The 23,608-nt window shown below is 34.7% G+C and overlaps 2 protein-coding genes across 3 annotated transcripts; one reads left to right on the top strand and one right to left on the bottom strand.

Annotated features, from left to right (window-relative positions):
• Positions 1–2,123: 2,123 nt before the first annotated feature.
• On the bottom strand, positions 2,124–4,710 carry LOC122592708. Of its 2 annotated transcripts, XM_043765000.1 has the most exons (5): positions 4,416–4,710; positions 4,235–4,277; positions 3,053–3,144; positions 2,714–2,779; positions 2,124–2,571 (listed from the first exon to the last, which is right to left on the bottom strand). In XM_043765000.1, coding segments are annotated over exons 1-5 (387 nt in total). In that variant the 5' UTR covers positions 4,418–4,710; the 3' UTR covers positions 2,124–2,387. The 2 variants fall into 2 exon arrangements, 1 of the variants encoding a protein (XP_043620935.1); XR_006322744.1 differs by lacking the exon at positions 3,053–3,144.
• A 7,580-nt stretch (positions 4,711–12,290) lies between these two features.
• Positions 12,291–23,550, top strand: LOC122592226 (cellulose synthase A catalytic subunit 8 [UDP-forming]-like). Its single transcript, XM_043764421.1, has 24 exons — positions 12,291–12,474; positions 13,674–13,770; positions 13,892–13,953; positions 14,088–14,144; positions 14,273–14,332; positions 14,404–14,460; positions 14,585–14,627; positions 14,720–14,797; positions 14,917–15,226; positions 15,460–15,613; positions 15,834–15,920; positions 18,500–18,683; positions 18,805–18,887; positions 19,033–19,084; positions 19,179–19,323; positions 19,449–19,721; positions 19,817–20,162; positions 20,308–20,445; positions 20,536–20,661; positions 20,748–20,960; positions 21,348–21,585; positions 21,669–21,868; positions 22,371–22,724; positions 22,860–23,550. The coding sequence occupies exons 1-24, from the start codon at positions 12,337–12,339 to the stop codon at positions 23,442–23,444; spliced, it is 4,080 nt and encodes a 1,359-aa protein (XP_043620356.1). The 5' UTR covers positions 12,291–12,336; the 3' UTR covers positions 23,445–23,550.
• Positions 23,551–23,608: the final 58 nt, after the last annotated feature.

The following is a 23,608-nucleotide window of genomic DNA, read 5'->3' on the forward strand; positions in this document are numbered from 1 at the left end:
GTTTTTTGTTGGATGCATCATTTTGATGAATATGCATCCAAGATGGATGCACAAAACAAAAACGTGATTTTTTCGATTTTGACGGATCAATGTGATCAAAATGATGCATCCAACAAAAAACGTGATTTTTTCGATTTTGACGGATAAATGTGTTGTTAAACACTTAAATAATGATAATTAGTTAAGCACTATGTAGTTTTATGGACTTTTAATGCATCAAAATAATGTTTTTAAGTGTTCTCATCGTTCTTATTTTAAAAGTGTTATCACCGGAGTGTTACCCTAGGGACAATCAAATAAGAACAGTTTTAAAATAAGAACGGTGAGAATACCTTAAAAATATCATTTTGATGCATTAAAAGTCTATAAAACTGACATAGTGCATAACTAAATATCATTATTTAAGTGTTTAACAACACATTGATTCATCAAAATCGAAAAAATCACGTTTTTTGTTGGATGCATCATTTTGATGATTATGCATCCAAGATGTATGCACAAAACAAAAAACATGATTATTTCGATTTTGACGGATGAATGTTTATATATATATATATATATATATAGAGGAAAGTTATTTGTAGTACATGTACTTTTTATAGTACATGTGTAATTTAACTTACACACTTCTTCTTTCTTCTTCCTTCCATCTCTGACCACCACCACCACTACCATGATCATCTCCGACCACCACCATAATCCTCCGGTGAGACTTACACATGTGTAAGTACAACTTTTTATTTTTTTAATCATTTTAGCGTTTAAAATTTCTAGGTTTTTTCCTTCGCGAGACAACCACCACCAGCCACCATCATCTCCGACCACCCAGCGACGGCGCCGGCGTCGGCAGCAAGGTCACCGGAGTGTTACCCATATTATATATATATATATAGATATATATATGGGACAATCAAATAAGAACGGTTTTAAAATAAGAACGGTGAGAATACCTTAAAAATATCATTTTGATGCATTAAAAGTCTATAAAACTGACATAGTGCATAACTAATTATCATTATTTAAGTGTTTAACAACACATTGATTCATCAAAATCGAAAAAATCACGTTTTTTGTTGGATACATCATTTTGATGATTATGCATCCAAGATGGATGCACAAAACAAAAAACATGATTATTTCGATTTTGACGGATGAATGTGTTGTTAAACACTTAAATAAAGATAATTAGTTTTGCACTATGTTAGTTTTATGGACTTTTAATGCATCAAAATGATGTTTTCAAGGTGTTCTAACCGTTCTTATTTTAAGAGTGTTCTCACCGGAGTGTTACTATATATATATATAGAGAGAGAGAGAGAGAGAGAAAAGTTATTTGTAGTACATGTACTTTTTATAGTACATGTGTAACTTAACTTACACACTTCTTCTTTCTTCTTCCTTCCATATCCGACCACCACCACCACTACCATGATCATCTCCGACCACCACCATAATCCTCCGGCGACCATCTCCGGCTAGACTTACACATGTGTAAGTACAACTTTTTTTTTTTTTTTATTTATCATTTTAGCGTTTAAAATTTCTAGGTTTTTTCCTTCGCGAGACAACCACCACCAGCCACCATCATCTCCGACCACCCAGCGACGGCGCCGGCAGCAAGGGCGGAGCCCGTACCGTAGCACACCGCCACCATCTCTTGGATCGCCGCCTATCAAATCCATACGATTCCCATATGCGTCCCTTGACAGTTAAGTTTGGAACGGATAAGGGCCTCTGGCCCATACCGTAAACACCCGAAAACGAACCTGATTCTCGCCGGAAAGTTAACCTACACATGTGTAAGTTTCGCCAAAGATGGTCGCCGTCGCCGGAGTATCATGGTGGTGGTCGGAGATGATCATGGTTGTGGTCAGAGTTGGAAGGAAGAAGAAGTGTGTAAGTTAAGTTACACATGTACTATAAAAAGTACATGTACTACAAATAACCACCCCTATATATATATATATATACTAGATGAATACCCGCACGATGCAGCGGCGACAATGTAATGCGCGACATGACATCAAAAGTATTGTATATATGTATGTTTCGCTTTTCTTATAAAACTATTGGTCTTAAATGCCCAAAAGTTAAAAATAAACCATAACATAAAAAACTCATTATATCAAAGATCAATTTGGTATGCATTACCCATTTATGAATATATCAAAATTCAATGTCTAACACCAAAGAGCAAAACTAAGCTATATTTCTCTGATAAATTGTAATCCATGTGTGATCTATCTTTAACTTTCACCTGATCTTGAAAGTCTTCAATCTGTATATTTATGGATCAAATACTCAGGATCAAAAGTAGAAGTCTTAGTCGAAGATCATGATATATCAGCTGCGTTGCTTAACCTCAGTGCAATGAACCCTTGTGCATCCTAATGGGAACCATTATACTTTTGTTCCCATTTTGAGGCATGACAGAATTTGAAATCATTGTTCCCAATAGGAAAAGAATTATTTCCTTGTTGCTTATATTGTTGATTTTGATTACTAAAGCGGAGGCTTTTGATCAAAATTTGTAAACAGGTTTCTAGCGTGTACAAATTCATGTATTTTTTCCTGAAACAGAATAAAATAAAATAAAGATAGTTATAATCTTTTTCAGGGAAAAATACCTATTTAAAGAAAAATGAAGGGTCTCCAAGTATTCGAGTATAAACATGTTTGAACAAAATTAGACTAATGGTGAATTAAAGTAAACCTTTGATGGTTGTAGTTTTTAACATGCCTTCCTCTAAGCATCCGATAATGTCCATCTTTTGTTGAGCTACCATCAGAGTATTTAGCCGCCTCATTAAGAAGTCATAGTTGCAAAAGCTTATGAAAAAGTTGTAAGGGTTTAAACATCATAAAATATAAAGGGTGTAGTAATAAAATAAAGGCAGTATAATGACATATATTAGCATATCGTAGTGTGGTGGTGGTAATCATATTTCTATTCAACATGCCAAATGCATAACACGGGTTCACCAACTAAAATTATTACCAAAATAATAGCAATCATGTGGAAAACAAAATCAAAGGAGCATTGGGGATGAACCTGTCAAACACACAAACATGTGACCGGATAGAAGTGACCTTACCAGCAGCCTCAAAAGCAGCCCTTGAACCTAAATAACCTAAACAATAGCCCTAAAAGCCAAACAATACCTATATCATCAGTCAAATGCAAAATAAGTAATAGAATATGACCACTATAAAAAGCCAAATAATAAAGTAGAGTTATTTAGTCAAGCTCATCTTTAAAAATAGCATTTGATGAAGATATGTTCCTAATCTATCACATGCATTTTATATAATCTATCTATCCTCTCATCTTCATGGATCGCAGACCACTTGTCAAGCGGTGTGTGGGATTGGCAGGAAAATGATCGTAGTAGAAGCCCGAATAATAGCCTTAAAGCCTGACCATCAACCAAATCGTAGTCTAAAAACAGCTAACCAAAGAAACTAAAAAACCAAAGAAACATGATGGATATATATGATAGCATCAAAGCTTAGTTAGCTCCATCAACATTTCAAAAGCATAAAATCACCTAACTATCATCTTGGACGAAACTGTTAAGTCACCTAAAGTTGAAGTTAGACTAACATTATATTCATTTTTGATCCAAACTATTATATAACGTAACTATCATCTATCTAAAATCAATATATATATCCCACATATTTGAAAGCATAAAATCACATTGTAAAAGCACATTCAAACACACCTTAATTAAACAAATTTCCCATACACTTAAAAAGTATAATTAAGAATCTTACCAACACAATAAAGATGATAAATAATGGTTGGTGGTCGTTGCCGAGGTGGCTTGAAAATACGATTGCAGGACACACAGCCACAGAGGGGTCATGTACATTAATATAATTATAATTATAATCGAAAGCAAATAACTTGAACCATCATATGCAATTGGTGTGTATGTATAACATCATATTCAACTAAAACCTTATTAAAAAACAATTACTAACTCAAGATTTCGTCAAATATGTTTTCAACGTTTCTGCCAATAATAATAAGAATATAATGATAATCCCCATTTCTAACAGAAATGGCAATTGATATAAGCACATACGATGTGATACATGCATACCAGATATGTGAAAAAAAAAAGCAGCAGATGAGATTAAAATACATATCAATATATAGAAAAAAAAAAAAAAAGCGGCTAGAATTATAAGATAAAATTATAAAAGAAGGAAGAAACCCCAAAAATACCGGGAAGATCTTCGGGATAAGTCTTGTTGTTGTTTGATGATCCCTACAATCAAGAAGATAATATCAAAAGAAGAAGAAAGAATGCGATGATGATGATGATGACGATTGAAAGATAAAAAAAGGATAGATCTGGCGATTTAAAAATAAAGATTTCTTAACAAAACAATATATAACCACTTACATGAACAACGGCTAATCAGAAAAATAAAATGGATGATCACGACCTAACCGATTGGAGTCCTGTATACTGAAATAAAATAGGCTCACAAACAGAAACCCATAATAATCATAAACCCACCAAATCGCAGCCGCAACCGTGGTTTGTGAACGGCAGTGGTGATTGATAGGATGGCAAATCGATAGAGAGGGGTGGCTGTAGTTTAGGGTTTACTTCAATGTGGGTGGGTTTGTCTCTGCTTCAACGTCTGATGGTGAGAAAAAGAGGGAAACAAAGAAATGAATGCGTGAATAGAACGTGTGTTAGATTACGTAGGGTTATGTAAGGGTAGTTTTGGAACATATAGATGTCAAAATGTCTAAGGGCAAATTTGACATCTCAAAGGCAGAATTTTCTATTTTAATAAAAGAGCCTTTTGTGTTATTAGATAGTATAGATATATATATATATATATATGTATTTTAATTAAATTTTTTTTAAATGGTATAATTGATATAAAGATGGTAGTTTAAGGTTTAAATTAGTAAGATAAGAGTTTAGAATGTAATTTAGTTTATTAAAGGCAAATTGGGTAATTCTCTAAAAGTTTTTTCTAAAAAAAAGAAGTTTAAGAGTTTAATGAAATTATTTACAACATACATCCTAACCCTAAAATAATCAAACTATCCCTTTACATCAATATTTACATCATCACCACCCGTCGCTGCTACCACTAAAAGTAAATTCATTTTGATACTGGGACTAAAAAGTAGCTTTACAAAAGCCTAAGGTCAAAGTATGAACTTCTTTTCACCATTTGGGATTTTCTCTTTTGTTGGCACCATCGAAATAGTGGAAGAAGGCCGGGGAGCAAAATCGGCCTATAACTATCTACTCGATATCCGGTTTGAATCTCAAGTCAGCAAATGGATCCGTTATGCTAACAATTGTAACTAGCTCCATTCTTCTCAAAAAATGCCTAAAATCTAAATCAGCATATATTGGATTAAAAATAAAGAATGACAACATATATATATGTAAATAAATCATTTAAAGATTGTGACAACCAAAAGGTTTGTAATTGAGTCAAAGAAAGAAAGAAAGATCAAAGACACTTTATTTTTACACAAGCTAGACATGGAATCTTATTCAATGGATATGCTATTCTATATAGAGGCATATCCAACGTCATAGATCTCCTCCATACTATGAATGGTACCAGCAACTTAAGATGGTATTTACATGGCAAGCATCTTTCTCGTTGGCGTTGACATATCAATTTTTACCAAAATCTTGCAAAAAGTGTGCGCTTCTTAAAAATAGAATAAACTATCACATCTCAGATATCGTTCTTGACATTCAATTCTTATACTATACAATATGAAGGAAAATTCTGGCCATAATGAGTAACCGGGCAAATTAACTCTTGCTATCGAGACATGGTTGATTGGTTGGGTGTGTACCGGCAATTGGTTTATGCCTTTGAGTTTTTTTTTTCCTTACTGATTTATGACATTCCTACCACATTGTACTAGTTTTGAGCTTTTGACTTTTAGGCAGTGACTTTGTACTTGATTGATGATAACTTCGCCATGATGCTTATGACCTTGGAGATAATTAATTACTGGGTAGTATTTTGCGAAACCAGCTATATTCTGTTTGATACATAGGATTAATCAGCAAACGGGTATAGAATCAGATTTTGGGAGTTGGGATTGTGCTGGCATTGTTTTATGATGCAGATACACAAAACTACCCATGAGTTAATTGCAATATAGGTTTCTTTCAGATATTAGTTCACGCATATAATGTCTTTCATAGACGTGTATGCACATGCAGTATCCTATAAAGATTTTAAATGAATAAAACTTCAGGCATGTTGTCTCAAGTTCTAAAATGTGGTACACAAAATGGGATGGAGATTCTTACAGACACCTTTCAGACTGCACATACAATGGAAGAGTTGGAGAATTGCAGGGCAATTCTCCTTTGGCAGAATGTGCTCCAAATTCATCTGAGTGCACATGCTTTCTGCCGGAGGAGAACTGCACTGTTATTCTTCTCTACCTTATACTTGATGTATTTTCTGTTTCACTTGCACATTCTCTAATGGGGCTTTGAGTATGCTATTTATCGAGGACGTTCGAATATACCTCTAGAACAATCCTTGAAAAAGTTGGTTTATCCGAGGCATAATGCCTTTGAGATTTTGGTGCACATCTGCAAGCTGTGACCCAATGGTCCTATTGTACAGATGCTTTGTCTCTTTAAAGGAGTTACGATGATGAGCCTAATCGACAACCTAGTATATTTTAATTTCATGCAAGTTTCCGTTAGTTATTATATTCTTGCTAACTTTCAAATTAGCATCCCTCAGAATAATTGTATCACTACTGCAATAGGAAGAACCACAACCAACGTGGCCTAGTCATTAGGTGTTCTAGTGTTCTCACAAGAGGTCTTAGTTTCAAACCTTACCAGGTAAACACTGAAAAGGTTAGGAAACGGCCACCGGGATGACCTGGTTAGACTGTTTACATATGAGGCAAATAACCTGAACAGAAAATACCTCATCCCTTTACCATCTAACCACCACCATGGTGGCCTATTGTTTAGACATCATGTTTTATTCACAAAAGGTATAACAGGAAGAGCCGAAGAAGTCAATTATATATGGAAAGGAATTGTCTAAACATATAGATCCCTTTCTACTCCATTTTATCTACTAAATGGTGTACACATTCCAACATTCCAATACTAAGCCCTGAATTCTCTAATATCTTTGAGTGTCCTTGGGTTCATTTTTCTCATATTGTTACACTGCAATTTATCCTCCAAAATATGATTTTAGTTTAACTTTTTTTTTTCATTAGTATTTTTTTCGTTTCCAAGTTGGATGCTAGAGCTTCGTTAGTAGGTCTGTTCACAAAACACTGAAGGTCGCACTTTTGAAGATTTATAAATACTTGATGACAGAAGTCACAGAATGGATATGAGCAGGTAGTCTGTAGATTCTTGTCATTTGGTGATAATAGTAATTAAGTTGATGCAAGTTTTTTAAAATAAGACCTGAACCTAATAGGATAAAGTTTGTTTAAATTAGTGTTGTTATTGAACATCATTGGGCGATGAAGGTCAGCTGCCACAAATATATGTGAAAGTTGCTATGTCTGAGGGCAAAATTAAAGGCATTAGTTCTGTTATCTTTTTTTTTTTTTTTTAATTTCAGCACAAACACATAGTCAACTGATATACGTTTGATGCAAGATTGGTACATATGCCATAAATATGAAAAGATATCAATGGAAATAATCACAAAATAAAATTTGCAACAAGAATCATGTTGGTTGCTAATTTAGCTCATATGGTACAAGCGTACAGCTCATGGTGACACTCCTCCCACATGTTGGTAATATAGATATCTTGACCACCTAAAAGTGTCCAAAACGCTACCAAATGAAGCGCGTGGAACTGCTGATCACACGATTGGTGTAGCAAGTGCAGTCCCCCATCCCAGAAATGTTTTGTTAATTCTGGCTCTCCACATGAATTTTAAGTCTCCTGACCTTGATATAACGAAAGGTATAATTTCATCTGCAAGATCTTTTTATTGAAATGCTTCCATACCATATTTCTGCTCAAGTCATGTTGATATGAGCAATTTGTATAACTATTTAAGTAGCTAAAATGCTGTTATTGGACATAATATTGTTGAATTAAGTCATGACTGATCTCTATAATGCTCTCTTTTGCTTCACAAATCCATGTGGGCAGACTTTTGAGTATATATGCGTCTGCAATAGATAAAATTACCATATTTTAGAGATGATAGGGTCAAAAATACTCATTTACAGGACAAAAGAAAGAAACTAGAAATAGGTGATGAGCCATGCACTTAACCTAGGAAAAAGAACATAGAACAGAAATTAGAAACTATTGCCAGATCTTTACTTGTAGTCAAGAGCATATGATACACATGTAACACAATCTTGATGTTTTATTTTTTTGATTGGCAGAAACACAATCGGCTTCATTCTAAAACCAATTGGTGATAGATGCTTAGAATTTATTCTTTCTTCAATGCAGGACTTGCGTTTACACCCAACAAATAAGACAATCCATGAACCGACTAGCACGATTGTAAATAAAATAGGAGTATTAGCCCGCTTGCAATTGAGCGTTTATGTTTCTGTTAGAAAGTACACAACGTGTTATCTTTTTCTTTTTAAGTTCTATTGCTAGAATGTGACTAGATGAAATATCAAGACGGAAACGATTATGATACTGTATATCAAATCATGGAAACAATGTACTATTAAAGATTCAGATTTGAAATTTAATCAGGGTGCCAAATTACTAGATAAACATCATCATATGATAAACTTTTTCAAGGGCAGGGTTAACATAACTTACTTGTCACAGAGGGCTCTTATTATATTAGCATCTGATATTGACATGCATGATACATGATTTTATGTAAAACACATGTACTGTAAACCGAAATTTTCAGACTAGCACTTTCGCTCTGCTTATAATACACGAGAGAGATATAGAATGGCAGGGCAATTCTCCTTTGGCAGAACATGGCGAGCACTAATATATATCACGCAAGTGCTCAATGTTCAGCCCAAGGAGAATTGCACTGTTATTCTTCTCTGCCATATGCATGCTCAATGTGTAATTCCATGCTTTGCCTTACTTGTATCCTACTGGGTGTCTCAGACGGGCCTTTTATAACGAGGAAACTAGTTTATTTTGAAAATATGCCGTTGTAATGAATTGGTTTATTCTAGGTATGATGCCTTTGAACTTTTGATATATTCACATTTGCAAGTTTTGATCAGATGGTCCCCAGTACCATATATGCTCTCTAGATTTTTCAAAGACTTCCTATGATGTCCCTATTTGAGAGCCAAATATACTTAGGATATATATTTATGTAGCCTTTATGTATCAAATTTCCAACCAATCTTTTAATACTTGCTGTAGACAGACTTTAACTGTCTATTTTCTCTTTGTTACTACGTGACACTCGTCTTATATATTCCCTGATCGAGATTCTCTTTTTGAAAGAAGTAATGATAATATATGGTTTTCGAATTTCTTCATAGAGAAGTCTCTTTAGTTACTATTCCACTTGAAATCGCCAGAGAACTTTTTCGAAATGAAATTCAGAAGCAGTTTGCTTTCTATTTCCTTAAAATGCTTTAAGCAAAATGTTCCTCACACAGTCACACTACTTAAAAAGTTGCAGTACCATTCTCTTCCAAATTTAGAAAAAAAATAAAATAAATGACTTTCATATCAAAAGAGAAAATGTGAGGTTGCTTGCCATTATTCATATTGTGGATCATGTTTAGAGGTATCATTCATGTAATTTATCTTTTATATATATAATAAAATAAAATAATGCTATAAAACTTTGAATAATATTATACAAGTCCTTCACTTGCTAGCACAACGGTAGGAACCCGGAAGTTGGAGCGGGGGTCACAAGTTCGAATCTCATCTCGAGCGTTGTGACAGGTCAGGTTTTCATGGCGGAATGAGTTGAATTTACCGGGTGGGGCGGGCGGGGGAGGGGATCGGGTAGGCCCACGGTATTCAGTCCGGATACCCGTGGTCCGGCCCTTCGGTATTCTAAAAAAAATATATTATACAAAGAGTTTCGGGCTAATCTGGATACCATTTATTTTAAACGACCAATATTATTAATTAATTAGCGAGGATTTAGAAGATATAACCAACACTACAATCACATATTGAAAATAAATCAAAGATACGATAGCGATTTAATGTCTCTTAATATTCTACCTACTAGTTTATCCGAAAAATATTTTCATTACTTGCCTCCTATATACACCAGCATGGTAACAAATCAATATTTTGGATACTACTATAAGGTTTTAGATAGCTCTACAATGTCCTGAATTGTTCCGGATATATCTGGACAACCCTAGATGTGACCAAATGGTTGCAAATTTTTCCAGAATTTGAGAAAAAAGACTTAAATTCTTTTGTTTTTAGGCGAGCCTTGACCTCCACATACACCTGCTAACGTCTTCGTAAATTTTAAATTTATGCTCTGTGTTTTATTTTCATTAGTTGTATTACAGAGTTGTCTTTTCGAGTGTTTTATTTTGTTTTAATGAGTTGTATCACAAATACTCGTATTGTTTTAGCTTGGTACCTGATATAGAGGTCTAACTTGCACTCATCAACTTGAACACAACATGATTGTTATCATTGGGAGAGGCTTTCCTAGTTTTATTATACGAGAAAAAAATTTAGCATATGTTTGAACCATGTTTTTATCTCGAATTTTTCCATATTAATAACATAACAAAGCACATGGCCACTTTGCACAGTGAATATGTGAGTGTAACTACAGTGAATATGTGAGTGTAACTACTGTAGCTAAGGTTTGGCTTATGAAAGTAAGCCAAGCTATGAACAGTACACGGCTCGGCTCGTGAGTAGTACCGACTTAGGATGACATCAGCTATTTTGTCTTATTCTTTTTTTTTTGTTTTTTTATACGATAATATACTTTTAGAGTTTCTTATTTTTATCACTTAACTTTTACGTTTTATCACTTTAGTCTAACTTTTTGTATACAAGTATAATTTACTTTTCAATTAACTTTGGAATTTAACTTTAATCATCAAATCATTTTTTTTCCTTTCTTTCTCTTACTTTAACGCTTCAAACTTATTTTTACCACTTAACTTTTGTATATTTTAACTTTAGTCCAACTTTTTGTATACAAACTTAATTATAATTCTAACTTTAGTCATCAATTTTATTTATTTTTTTACTTTCTATCTCTTATTTTAAGGCTTCTAATTTTTACCACCAAACTCTTGGTTTTGACCACCATAGTAAATTTTAAGTGTCCAAAATATGTTTGCATGACGCAACGTCGATCCCGGGCAACGCCCTGGGTCAAAAAACTTGTTCTATCTTATTTTTTATATGATTGTAGGAAAATTATATTGTTTATAGACGTACTTTGTTTGCAAGTCATTCTTAGGGTTTATATTTCCCCATCCAAATCATAGCCCGTACCAATGTGTGTTAAGACTTAATAGGGTGTTAGCATACACTCGAACCATCCAACTTTGTTAATTGAAGTAATAAAGAAATGAAAAGTAATATATTGTTGAAAAAATTAACTAAAAGATCCTCTTAATAATATAAAATAATGACATGTGAATTATAATAATTTTCTTTCCTAATATTATCGATTTTTAGGTATTATTTTAAGACCCATTTTACTCTTCACTCAATTAAATTAATTTGAGAGATAAGTACTTGGAATGTAATGAAGTATGCACGAATGTTTATGTTGTATAATGAATTACTTGGATGTTTATTGTATGTAGTGAACTTTCAAATCCTGATTATTGGATGTGTCTGGGTATATGTGGCAGCCATATAAGCAGCCACTTGTAAGTTATTGATTGGTCGGACATAACATAAACAATTGTGTATCGTTAATGTAATTAAAGTTGTTTAGGGGGCGTTTGGTTATAGAAAACACCCCTTGTTTTCCATTTTGTTTTTCAAGAAAACATGGAAAACAGAAAACACGTTCTAATCATAGATTTCTAAGAATGTTTTCTAAGAAAACAAAAAACATGGTTTTCTATTTTTCCATAGAAAACTTGAAAACACTTTTTTTTTGTTTTCTATTTTCCATTTTTATTTTCCAATTCATTCCACCCCTCCCCTCACAACTCTAACATGTTTTCTAATTAGAACGCGTTTTCAAAATTTTTATTTGTTTTCTAGAAAACAAAAACCCCTTTTATTTTTTAGAAAATTAAAAATAAAAAACTAGAAAATATTTTTTACGAGCCCTTATTTTATTTATTTTTTTTATAATATTTGCCGTTCATCAACGCGTTGAAAAATTGTTTAGGGATCGGATAGGAACGTTGAAATGGCGGAGGCAGCAGCAGGGAATAGTGCAGCTGAAACACAACCACCGGCAAGACGGCTGCTGAGAGGTCATAAAGCCGACGCTACCTCCTGCATCTCCTCCGTACACCGTCCTGGCCTCATCATCTCCTCCGATGAAGTACGCCCCTTCTCTCCTTTTTATCATCATTTTTACTACTACTACTACTACTTCTAGTTTGTATTTATTGATTACCGACGATTATTCCCTGCATCTCTTAAAAAATAAAAAAATAATAATAATAATAATAAATACTGTAATAAATAAAAGTTAGTACTATATATATATTGTACCGTAGTAATTTTTGGATCAATTTGTTGAATGTATGTGAAAGCTTATTCTTTAGTATATAATAAGCAAATAGTTTAGTTTTTCCTCAAGTGTTTGTAATTTTACTATCAAAATAAGTAACTAGAAAGGTACCCGCGCGTTGAGGCAGTGGTGGAGGTGGCGACGATGATGTAATGGCGGCGGCGATGGTGGTGGTGGTGAGCCGCAGTGGTAGTGGTGGTGGTGGAGATGGCGAATAGTGTAGATTATTGATGTGTAATTTGGTTTTGATGAAATGTTGAAACTTAAAATGTTAAACAAGGCTATTTGTTTTAAGGGTTTAGTGCGTCGAAATGTAACCAACTATGTCTAAAAAGTTATAGTGTGCATGAACTAAGTTTGACCTTTATCTTAAGCATGAACTTGGTAAAAAATGTTTATATCATGCAAAAAGCATGGTCGCCTAATCAAAAACCTGCACGTGGCAGCTGATATGGGGTGCCACGTAGCTAATATGAGTTGCCACGTATGCATTTTGCATGAAATAAACATTTTTTACAAGTTCGTGCATAAAATAAAGGTCGGGCTTAGTTCGTGCATACTATAACTTTTTGGGCATAGTTTATTACATTTCGTCTCACTAAACCCTTGTTTTTATATATATATAGATAGATATAGATATATAAGCAGAAAAGCACTTTAATAAGCAGGTCCCAACTGGTAGGACAATCGTTAACAATCATAAGGTGTTACTTGTTAGATGTAAAGTTATCCAACTTATTATTGACCTTCAATCATTGTTTTGGAGTGTCATATCACTTATATAGTTATATGTATGTATATGTCCTTGACGTGGCAAACGACATGTCAACTTTTGTGGCTGCCGTATAAGTAATTGGTTACTTACTTGATGTAGATGTAACGAGATACAGACTGTTCAAAACATGTATGGGAATTGGGTACCTGCAAAAGCAAAATCTGACTAGTTGGATTTTTTTTTTATGTACTACTAAGACCTTTGATATGTTATGTTAATGGTGTAAATACAGGCTGGGCGTGTTTGTTGGTTTGATATGCGATGTAAAGATGTTGTGGCTACCATGGATGTTGCACAAAATCCTATTACCTCTTTATGCTTCAGACCAGGTCTTTTTAATTTTTTTTTACTTGGTGATTACTCTTTTATGGTTTTTGGTTTGATTGACTCTGCATTATATATGGAAGGCAAGTCAAGTTTGATGGTTGCTTGCATTGTCTCACGATGCAGGGAATGAGGATATTATGTATGTATCATCGGAAAATGAAGTGAAGGTTTTTGATGTACATATGGTAATCTATATTTTATGCTTTCTATACCATCTTCTATCTAGCTTTATGTGAAGCTTTTCATTGATTTTGGCATTATTAGTTCAGTTCAGTTATGTGTATTCTTAGAAGTTTAACCGTTCAAGTTCATTTTACAGCTATCCGCATGGAATCCATTAGAGAGTTACAATTACAACAAAGAGGAGATAAACCAGGTCCGCTTAAGAGTTGGAATAACCTAATTAGAAGTTTCTTCTTTATCATTTTCCTTTCTTATTTGTCTATTTTTTCTTCTTTGGAACACAGAAGCTATTTTAAAGCACCATATGCATATTTTATGCAGATCACGTGCAACTCAAAATCATCTTTTCTTGCAGCAGCTGATGATGGTGGTGATATAAAGGTTTGGTTATAGCTAAACTTCTGCTAATTCTTGCATAATTAAGCCGATAACTGGTAATTATGGCCGTGCAGATAATTGACATACGCCAAAAGTGCCTTTATAAGACATTAAGGGCTGCCCATGAAAGTGTATCCTTCAGTCAACGCAAATATATGACTATTTGATGTCGAACCTATCTGCGCTTTTCTCAAAATCCTTTCTGATGGTTATATATATCTGGGTCTCCCTGCTTGTCATCTTAACCTATATCAGATATGTACTAGTGTGCAGTTTCTTCCTTGGAGACCTTGGGAAGGTGTCTTTTTCCATATACTTATATTATCTGTTTAAATGCATATGCCTTCAATATAGTTGGTTGACATAACATCTGGAGATGTTATGTTGCAGTGATTACTGGTGGGCTTGATTCAAAGCTTATAATGTGGGACTTCTCGAAAGGACGGCCATTCAAAGTTATGGACCTGGGTATGAATAAGCCAACTTGCCATCTAAATCTTGCTGATCATGTCAGAATGTGCAACTCATTTTGCAGGGAATATAAAGTTCTATGGAGTATTTATAGAAATTATTTTTATTTCCTTCAGGCAAAACTGAGCTTGAGAGCAGTAGCTCGACACAATGTTGCAATCCTGCTTTTGTCCATGCAATTGCAGTTCCTGAAGTTGATATGTCAGATAAAGTGGGCAAGATATGTGTTGTAGCAAGAGGTGATGGAGTTGTTGATGTAATCAACATAGAGTCAGAATTTAATGCTGCAAAATCACGGGATACTGCTAAACCAAGAAAAGGTGGTCAATTGAAGTCCACAAAACCCGAAAATCAAGATCAAAATCAAAGAACCAGGTTACGTTTAGATTATTCCTTTGGAGGGCATTCTGCTGCAGTATCTTGTGTGTAAGCCGTTGACTTTTAGTCTTAAGTATAATTCCTAGATCATTTGTTGACTTTTAGTCCTAAATATCATTCCTTGTTTCCAAGATTGAGGATCACTGTAACCTCCAAACAAGAAGGCAAACACTTTTGTATTGAATATGCTGCTTTGCTAACATTTCTGTATATGTTTTGGAGTTGAATAGTAGTCACTTATAAAAAATTAAACCCTGAATTCCTTTACAATTGTGATGCAGGGCCTTTTGTATGTTTGGGGACAAAGGAAGGTACATAATATCAGGGGGAAATGATAAAGCTGTGAAGGTTTGGAACTGGTCCAAGTTCTTTGAGGCGGATCAAACTTGCAATGACAATGACTTTCTACATTTAGACATTAAATTGAGCAGAAAAGTAAGTCAATCCTCATTTCCTTTTACACCTTCAAACCAATTCATGAGTTTTGAACATATTTCCCTTTTGAAAATCTCCACTTTTTAAGCTAAAATAAACATATTTGTCCGTTAAGCCATCACAAGACCCCCCAGGTTTGATCTTACTTCAAGGGTATTCTTAATTTTGGCCATTAATCAATTTTTTTCGCTGACATATGATTATCGTTGTATGTGGCTAGGTCAATTGGCTCTGCACCACCCCAACTGATTCAGAAAATATTGTTGTATGTGATACTTCTAAAGTAGTGAAGGTCTATACTGTTGCATAAACTTATCTTATATGCCCCTGGAGCCCAGAAACCAGAAGAATAGTTAAGGCTCATCTGAATAGTAGATACTTGTTTATTAGAAGCAAAGATGAGTTTATGTTCGTATTCAAATTCATAGTATTAGGATCTGAGCTTTGTTTTAGAGGGGCTTTTTAGTGTACTAACTTCTTTATGTTGTTGTCTCTGTATTCGTATGCCTGTTGTGATGAACCGTTAGGTCCGAATGGCGATAGGTATTGACCAACGGTTACACTCTAGTCTTGGTTCTTAAAGCTTCTGTGAGTTTAATAACTGATGGCCAATCAAGTTAAGGTCAAAGTCAAAGTTATTTAAAGATGTCCCGAGTCCTGACATATCTTTCATGAGCTGATAAATATATCATTAAATTTCATCTTTATGTTTCGTTATCATCCCTTGTGGCTTTGTTCATCTTCTTCATATCTTTATTATCAATACCATCATATGCAAAGTAAACAACTAGTCTTGCAACACTTCTTCCAGTTTTAGCAAATGGTTATAAAATTAGTCCTTGAGATTTGCCCAACTAGACATGTAATGCTCCTTATGTTTTTTAGTTAAATGTTGGTTATGGGTTTAAAACCTTTGAAAGGCATATTGGGAAGTCTTTACCAATGAGGTGGAGCATGGGGGTTTTCTCTAACATTTAGCTAGTTTCTTTCAGAATGGTAGTGAGACTTCCATCGTCAGTCATGCCCTCGAATTGATTGTGCTGGTGACGTGGTCGATCTCTACCGGACGATGAAGAGACATGCCGATGAGTCCAATCACCACTGATGTTCTAAGAAAATGGTTATTAAATTAAGAGTACAACATCTTAAATTGTCAATTATTGTGATCCCTTGATTCTACTAATTTGACATCTATACACTCCTTCTTTGTCCCTCTTAATATATAATTTAACCATCCTATGTACTTTTCTATAACGGGGCTTGTGTGTGCCAATTTAAGTCTAAACCTTCTTAATACTCCCTCTCTGCCCCTCTTAATACTAATTTGACCCTTATTTTCATTCTTGAAAACATTTTCGTTCACATTATAATTTGGACCCTAGAAATCTTAGGTTTCTTTAAATACCAATCCATCTATGGATGGTTAGAAAGCATCTTTAAGTAAATTAATGAACATACCTCCATTGGTATAGTATAACAAACTTGGGACCATTTTACAAAATAGACGCTACTAGATTTTATTTTCTTTCATGAGCTTATTATCTCAGGTCGGAACAAGTTGATAGGATCCCCCTTTTAACGCCCCCATGCCCCCTGTAATGTCAGTATTTTCGTTTTCATTGCAAATTTTTAGCCTTTTGGATCTATTACACATACAATTACACATATGTAGGCATGCCCAAAAGTCGGTTTCTCAAGAACCGGAACCGAAATTGGTCAACAAATGTGGAATAGGTTTTGACCATGAACTGGAACCGGTTCAAACCAATTTTGGTCAACTTTAACGATTTTTTTCCCTTTTTTTTTCTAAGAACTAGAATCAAATCGATTTAAAACAGGTAACGAACCGATTTTTGAGACCGAAAATGGAACCGGTTTTTAACCGATCGGTTCTTGAAGAACCGGAATCGGTTCCTCAAGAATTGATTTTTTTTTTCGCTTATGATTTCGGTTTTTCTTGATCGGTTTTGTTGGAACCGGTTTTTTCCCCATATCTACACATGTGTGTTTGTTTTATTTTTATTGATATTAGATATATAAATTGTATTTTGACTGTGTTATTCATGTTTAATATGTTTTGACCTAATCATTATGTGTTTTGTTGAGTCAAGTTCATAGATGTACATAATATTATTTTGTAAGTTTATTATTATTTTTCTTCTATGTTATCTGCCTTTTCTTTAACAATGTTTAGTACGGAGTAGCATGTTCATGTTTATTTTTTTGTTTTTTTTATTTTTTATAAAAGGCCTTTTGCCTCTCATTTTATTACTCTTCAACATCATTACACTTCATCAGAATAATAATAATTGGACAAATAATAATACTTAATTATAGTACATGTTCATGTTTGTAACCGATTTAAATAAAAATACATGTAAGTTTTTGTTTAGAGGGTGCGCACAATTATTACGAGTATATTTATTACTATTTTGCTAAGCAGACGCAGTAAAAAGTTGTATTTTGCGGTTGATAATTACTTTTAAGACGATCTAGAACTATTTTTTAAAACGGTTACTTTTTTTTAAAAACAAAAGTATACTTAATTAATTATGTATGGTATTATAAAACTTGAGTCGTACATTACGTATCAAAACTTGTAAAAATGTCAGGTCATATGTCATGAATAAACTGATGCGGTGTCTACAAACTCCAACAGCATTCCTTCAAATTCCCGCAAAAAGTTTCAAAAGAAAAATCTCATGAGAAGTACCTTTCTTTTCCTTTGCTTCAACATCTCATATTCAACAACAACATCTCAACCAACACTTTATAATTACTAAAATGCCACACCAACCAACCATACCATCTAAGGTTGTTTCTCATTCCCATATATAAAAAAAAACATACAACAAGAACTTACACCACCAAGTTAGAAAGTAGAAGATGATGCAGCCCGAGATGCCGGTTTGCAACACTTGTGGCGAACAAGTCGGGTTTGGTTCTGATGGGAACGGTGTGTTTGTTGGTTGTCATGAATGTAATTTCCCTATTTGTAAGCCTTGTTTGGATTATGAGATCAAAGAAGGTCACACTGCTTGCATACAATGTGGTACCCCTTATCATCATGGTACGTTGATCTTTAAATTTCTTACATCAATACCCTTTTTGAATATATATTTTTTTTATTCATTAATCTGTGTACGTACTTAAAGTTTTCATTTTATGTCGTCGTGATATGTAAAACACAGGGAGCTTGAGTAATGCTGCTGATGTGCAAGAAAAGGTGCATGTAACACACACTACTATGGCTAGTCATCTTAGTAACAATCAGGTAATCGGCAAATGTTATTAACATAAATACATAATGATATAATTGTCTCTACACGTACAAACAGTTGTTAAGTTCGAATGTTTAATATTTGTGTGTTGAAGAACGTTTTAAGTAACCATGATTTTCATTTTCTTTGGTAATCAAGGATGCTGGACTCCATGCAAGAAATATAAGCACTGTATCGACAGTTGATAGTGGTGAGTGAGCCGAGTACATTAGATTTTGGGTAAATCGAATAATATGTGTTTGCTAATATGTTTTGGTTTTTATTTTCCTTCTTTGTATACGAAGATATGATGAGTGAAGGTGGGAATCCAATCTGGAAAAACCGGGTTGAGAGTTGGAAGGATAAGAAGAACAAGAAGAAGAAGGGTGGTGATAAGGCTCCTAAAGAAGTTCAAGTTCCTATGGAGCAACAAATGGATGAACATCAGTCGTAAGTTCATCACGTTTTTAATCTTCTTCGTTATGTTTTTTTTTTTTTTTTTGAGTATTTGAGTAGGATCGTGTTCTGCAACTCTTTCAAAAGTAGTTAAAATGAAATGATGATTGATTTTGCAGGTCAGGGGAGCCAAATGCAATGCAGCCACTTTCACAAATAGTTCCAATACCAAAGAGCCAAATCACACCATATAGGGCTGTGATTATTATTCGCCTGGTCATTTTGGGACTTTTTTTCCATTACAGAATCACAAATCCAGTTGAAAGTTCTTATGGTTTGTGGCTCACTTCTGTTATTTGTGAGATCTGGTTTGCTATTTCTTGGGTGTTGGATCAGTTCCCTAAATGGTATCCTATTAATCGGGTTACATTTACCGATGAGCTATCTGCTAGGTGCTTCACTCGCTTTTGAGTTATTAATATAATTTTATTCAAATGATATCGGATTAATGAAAGATGAATGATTGTTTTATTCTTTGATAATAAAGGTTTGAAAGAGATGATGGGACTTCAGAACTTGCAGCTGTTGATTTCTTTGTGAGCACAGTTGATCCTCTAAAAGAACCTCCTCTAATTACTGCTAACACGGTACTATCAATTTTGGCTGTCGACTACCCCGTTGATAAGGTCTCCTGTTATGTCTCTGATGATGGTGCCGCAATGCTGTCTTTCGAATCTCTTGCTGAGACAGCAGAGTTTGCAAGAAAGTGGGTCCCTTTTTGTAAGAAGTTTGCAATAGAGCCACGAGCACCAGAGTTTTACTTCTCCCAGAAAATTGACTACTTAAAGGATAAAGTGCAGCCTTCGTTTGTCAAAGAACGTAGAGCAATGAAAGTAAGTTTCTAAAGCTTAATGTCTCAACTTTAATGGTTATTCTGATTGCAGCGAGTTTATACAGTTACCCAACCACTTGACACACTAAGTACCTACAGAAGTCCTAAATTTTTGGACAGAAGTTTAATGTTGATTCTGATTGCAGCGAGATTATGAGGAGTACAAAGTGCGCATAAATGCTTTAGTAGCAAAAGCTCAGAAAACTCCTGAAGAAGGATGGACCATGCAAGACGGAACACCTTGGCCTGGAAATAATACACGTGACCATCCTGGGATGATTCAGGTTTCCTATCAGTTTATTTTCGCTTTCCAATGTATTCACTTCCCAGTTCATTTTTAATTTTGAAATAACCCCGAGTTTGTGCATTTTCAGGTTTTCCTAGGACATAGTGGTGCCCATGACATTGAAGGAAACGAGCTTCCTCGATTAGTTTATGTATCTAGAGAGAAGAGACCTGGATATCAACACCATAAAAAAGCTGGTGCAGAAAATGCTTTGGTAAATTTAAAAATTACTACACTATAAGAAGATGAAAGTCCTTTACAAGGATGTGATCACTAAAGTTTCATCTTTATGAGTTTCAGGTAAGGGTGTCTGCAGTACTCACAAATGCACCCTATATACTTAATCTGGATTGTGATCACTATGTCAACAATAGTAAGGCGGTTCGAGAGGCAATGTGTTTCATGATGGACCCACAAGTTGGCCAGGATGTCTGTTATATCCAGTTCCCTCAGAGATTTGATGGCATTGACCGTAGTGACAGATATGCCAATCGGAACACTGTTTTCTTTGATGTAAGCCTCATTTCTGAACCACTTATCACATCACAAAAAATCTCTCAAATGGCAATTGAAGTTATAAATTAGTAGAGATGGAAAAATTAGGGGGTTGGTTTGACCCCTACATTTTCTGAATAAAGTTTTAGGAGACAGTGAAATATATATTACTTCTAAAGTTATATTACTTCAGTGATGGTCTCATCTTTAAAACAAAAGGATTTAGATGCTTTAATGGATGATAGCTACCCTTTGCCACTTTGGGCGAGTTTTGGCCAATTGGAGCCGTCTCAGCGTTTCCTTTTTAGTAATGGAACGCTTGCACTCTTATGCGATAGGATTGCAATAGTTATGGGACATATTTCTTAATGTTCAAAATAAATTGTTGGTTTTTGTTTATTACAGGTTAACATGAAAGGATTAGATGGCATTCAAGGACCGGTTTATGTAGGAACAGGATGTGTTTTCTATAGGCAAGCTCTATACGGTTATGGACCTCAATCTTTACCCATATTACCAAAGCCTTCTACTTCATCTTGTTGTTGTGGGCCAAAGAAACCCAAGAAAGATCTGGAGGAGTTTCAGCGTGATGCTAGAAGGGATGATTTAAATTCTGCCATTTTTAACCTTAAAGAGATTGAGAGTAAGTTTACGTTATTACAACACTCGGTTGCAGGTAATTATCAAAACCAATTTCACTTTTTAATATATGGAACACTCATGCAGGTTATGATGACTATGAACGGTCATTACTCATATCGCAAATGAGCTTTGAGAAAACTTTTGGCATGTCTTCTGTGTTTATCGAGTCTACTTTGATGGAAAACGGAGGACTAGCTGAGTCTGCCAACCCAGCAACTATGATCAATGAAGCAATTCATGTTATTAGTTGCGGGTATGAAGAGAAAACCGCATGGGGTAAAGAGGTAAACCATAAATCGTATAACTCTTTAAACTAGAAGGGGCAATTTCAGTGCATTTACTTATATATTGCCTACCCAAAGTGACTGTTTCGGTCTGCATAAAAAAGTAACAGTTTAATTTGTTACATGAAATGTCTGTATTTCCGCCTCTACTATAATCTAGTTAATAACTTTAAGTGATGCAAAAATAACCTTTTGAAACAGGGTACAATTATTTAAAAAGAGGAGTCTTTTCTTTCTGAACTGTTAGACACATTGACTTTTTGGGTCAAACCTGCAACTATAAAATATAAATTGTTATAAGGTTATGACGTATAAATAACTGTATTATCTTCCATTATGTTGCATTCTTACTGAAGAGTTCCTATCCATCTACTTTGCATGTGTAGATATATATATATATATTATATATATATATATATATCATTTATATCATGGAGGTCAAAACCAATCTGTTTGACCTGCTCTACCAATTCTTGATCAAAAATCTTTGCAATATGAACAGATTGGCTGGATTTACGGATCAGTTACAGAGGATATCTTGACAGGATTCAAGATGCATTGTAGAGGATGGAGATCAATATACTGCATGCCAGTGAGACCTGCATTTAAAGGGTCAGCTCCTATTAACTTGTCAGATAGGCTACACCAAGTTTTGAGATGGGCTCTTGGATCCGTTGAGATTTTTTTGAGCAGACACTGCCCGTTATGGTACGGATGGGGTGGTGGCCGCCTCAAATTGCTCCAAAGACTTGCATACATAAACACCATTGTCTATCCATTTACATCTCTCCCTCTTGTTGCATACTGCACGTTGCCTGCTATCTGCCTTCTAACTGGAAAATTCATCATCCCCACGGTAACTTCAACTTTTCTTTATAAATACCAAGTGAAGAGACGATTATGCATCTATTTTATATATTTACCTATCTGTTCTTAAAATATATAACTTATTATCTGATTTTGATCATAATATGCTGCTTGTTTGATCCAGCTTTCCAACTTAGCAGCAGTTTGGTTTCTTTGCCTCTTTATGTCAATCATCACCACCAGTATCCTTGAAATCCGATGGAGTGGTGTCAGCATTGAAGAACTCTGGCGTAACGAGCAGTTTTGGGTCATTGGTGGTGTCTCGGCCCATCTTTTTGCCGTTTTTCAAGGATTTCTCAAAATGTTGGCTGGTGTTGATACAAACTTTACTGTCACCTCCAAACAGGCTGATGATCTTGAGTTCGGGGAGCTTTATATGATCAAATGGACAACAGTTTTGATCCCTCCCACCACCCTTCTCGTTCTAAACTTAGTAGGCGTCGTGGCAGGGTTCTCCGATGCACTCAACAAAGGGTATGAGGCGTGGGGTCCACTATTCGGTAAAGTCTTCTTTGCCTTTTGGGTTATTCTTCATTTATATCCATTCCTCAAAGGTCTCATGGGTCGCCAAAACCGAACTCCCACCATTGTCATTCTGTGGTCGGTTTTGCTGGCGTCTGTTTTCTCCCTTGTGTGGGTGAAAATTGATCCATTCGTTAGCAAAAATGATTCTAGCCTTACACAAGACTGCATCGCCATTGATTGTTGAGTACACACTATAGTAGTTTTGAAATGTAGATTTTTTTGGTGTTATGCATTTTATTTTGAGAAATGTATTTTGTAATTTGTATTGATGGAAAAACTTGAATGTAAAAGAAGAATTCTATCACCTGATTATATAAATGCATAGAGATGAACAAAACAGTCAAAGCC

The sequence above is a fragment of the Erigeron canadensis genome, chromosome 3 (genome assembly GCF_010389155.1).
Source record: "Erigeron canadensis isolate Cc75 chromosome 3, C_canadensis_v1, whole genome shotgun sequence".
In the NCBI taxonomy this organism is placed as follows: domain Eukaryota; kingdom Viridiplantae; phylum Streptophyta; class Magnoliopsida; order Asterales; family Asteraceae; genus Erigeron; species Erigeron canadensis.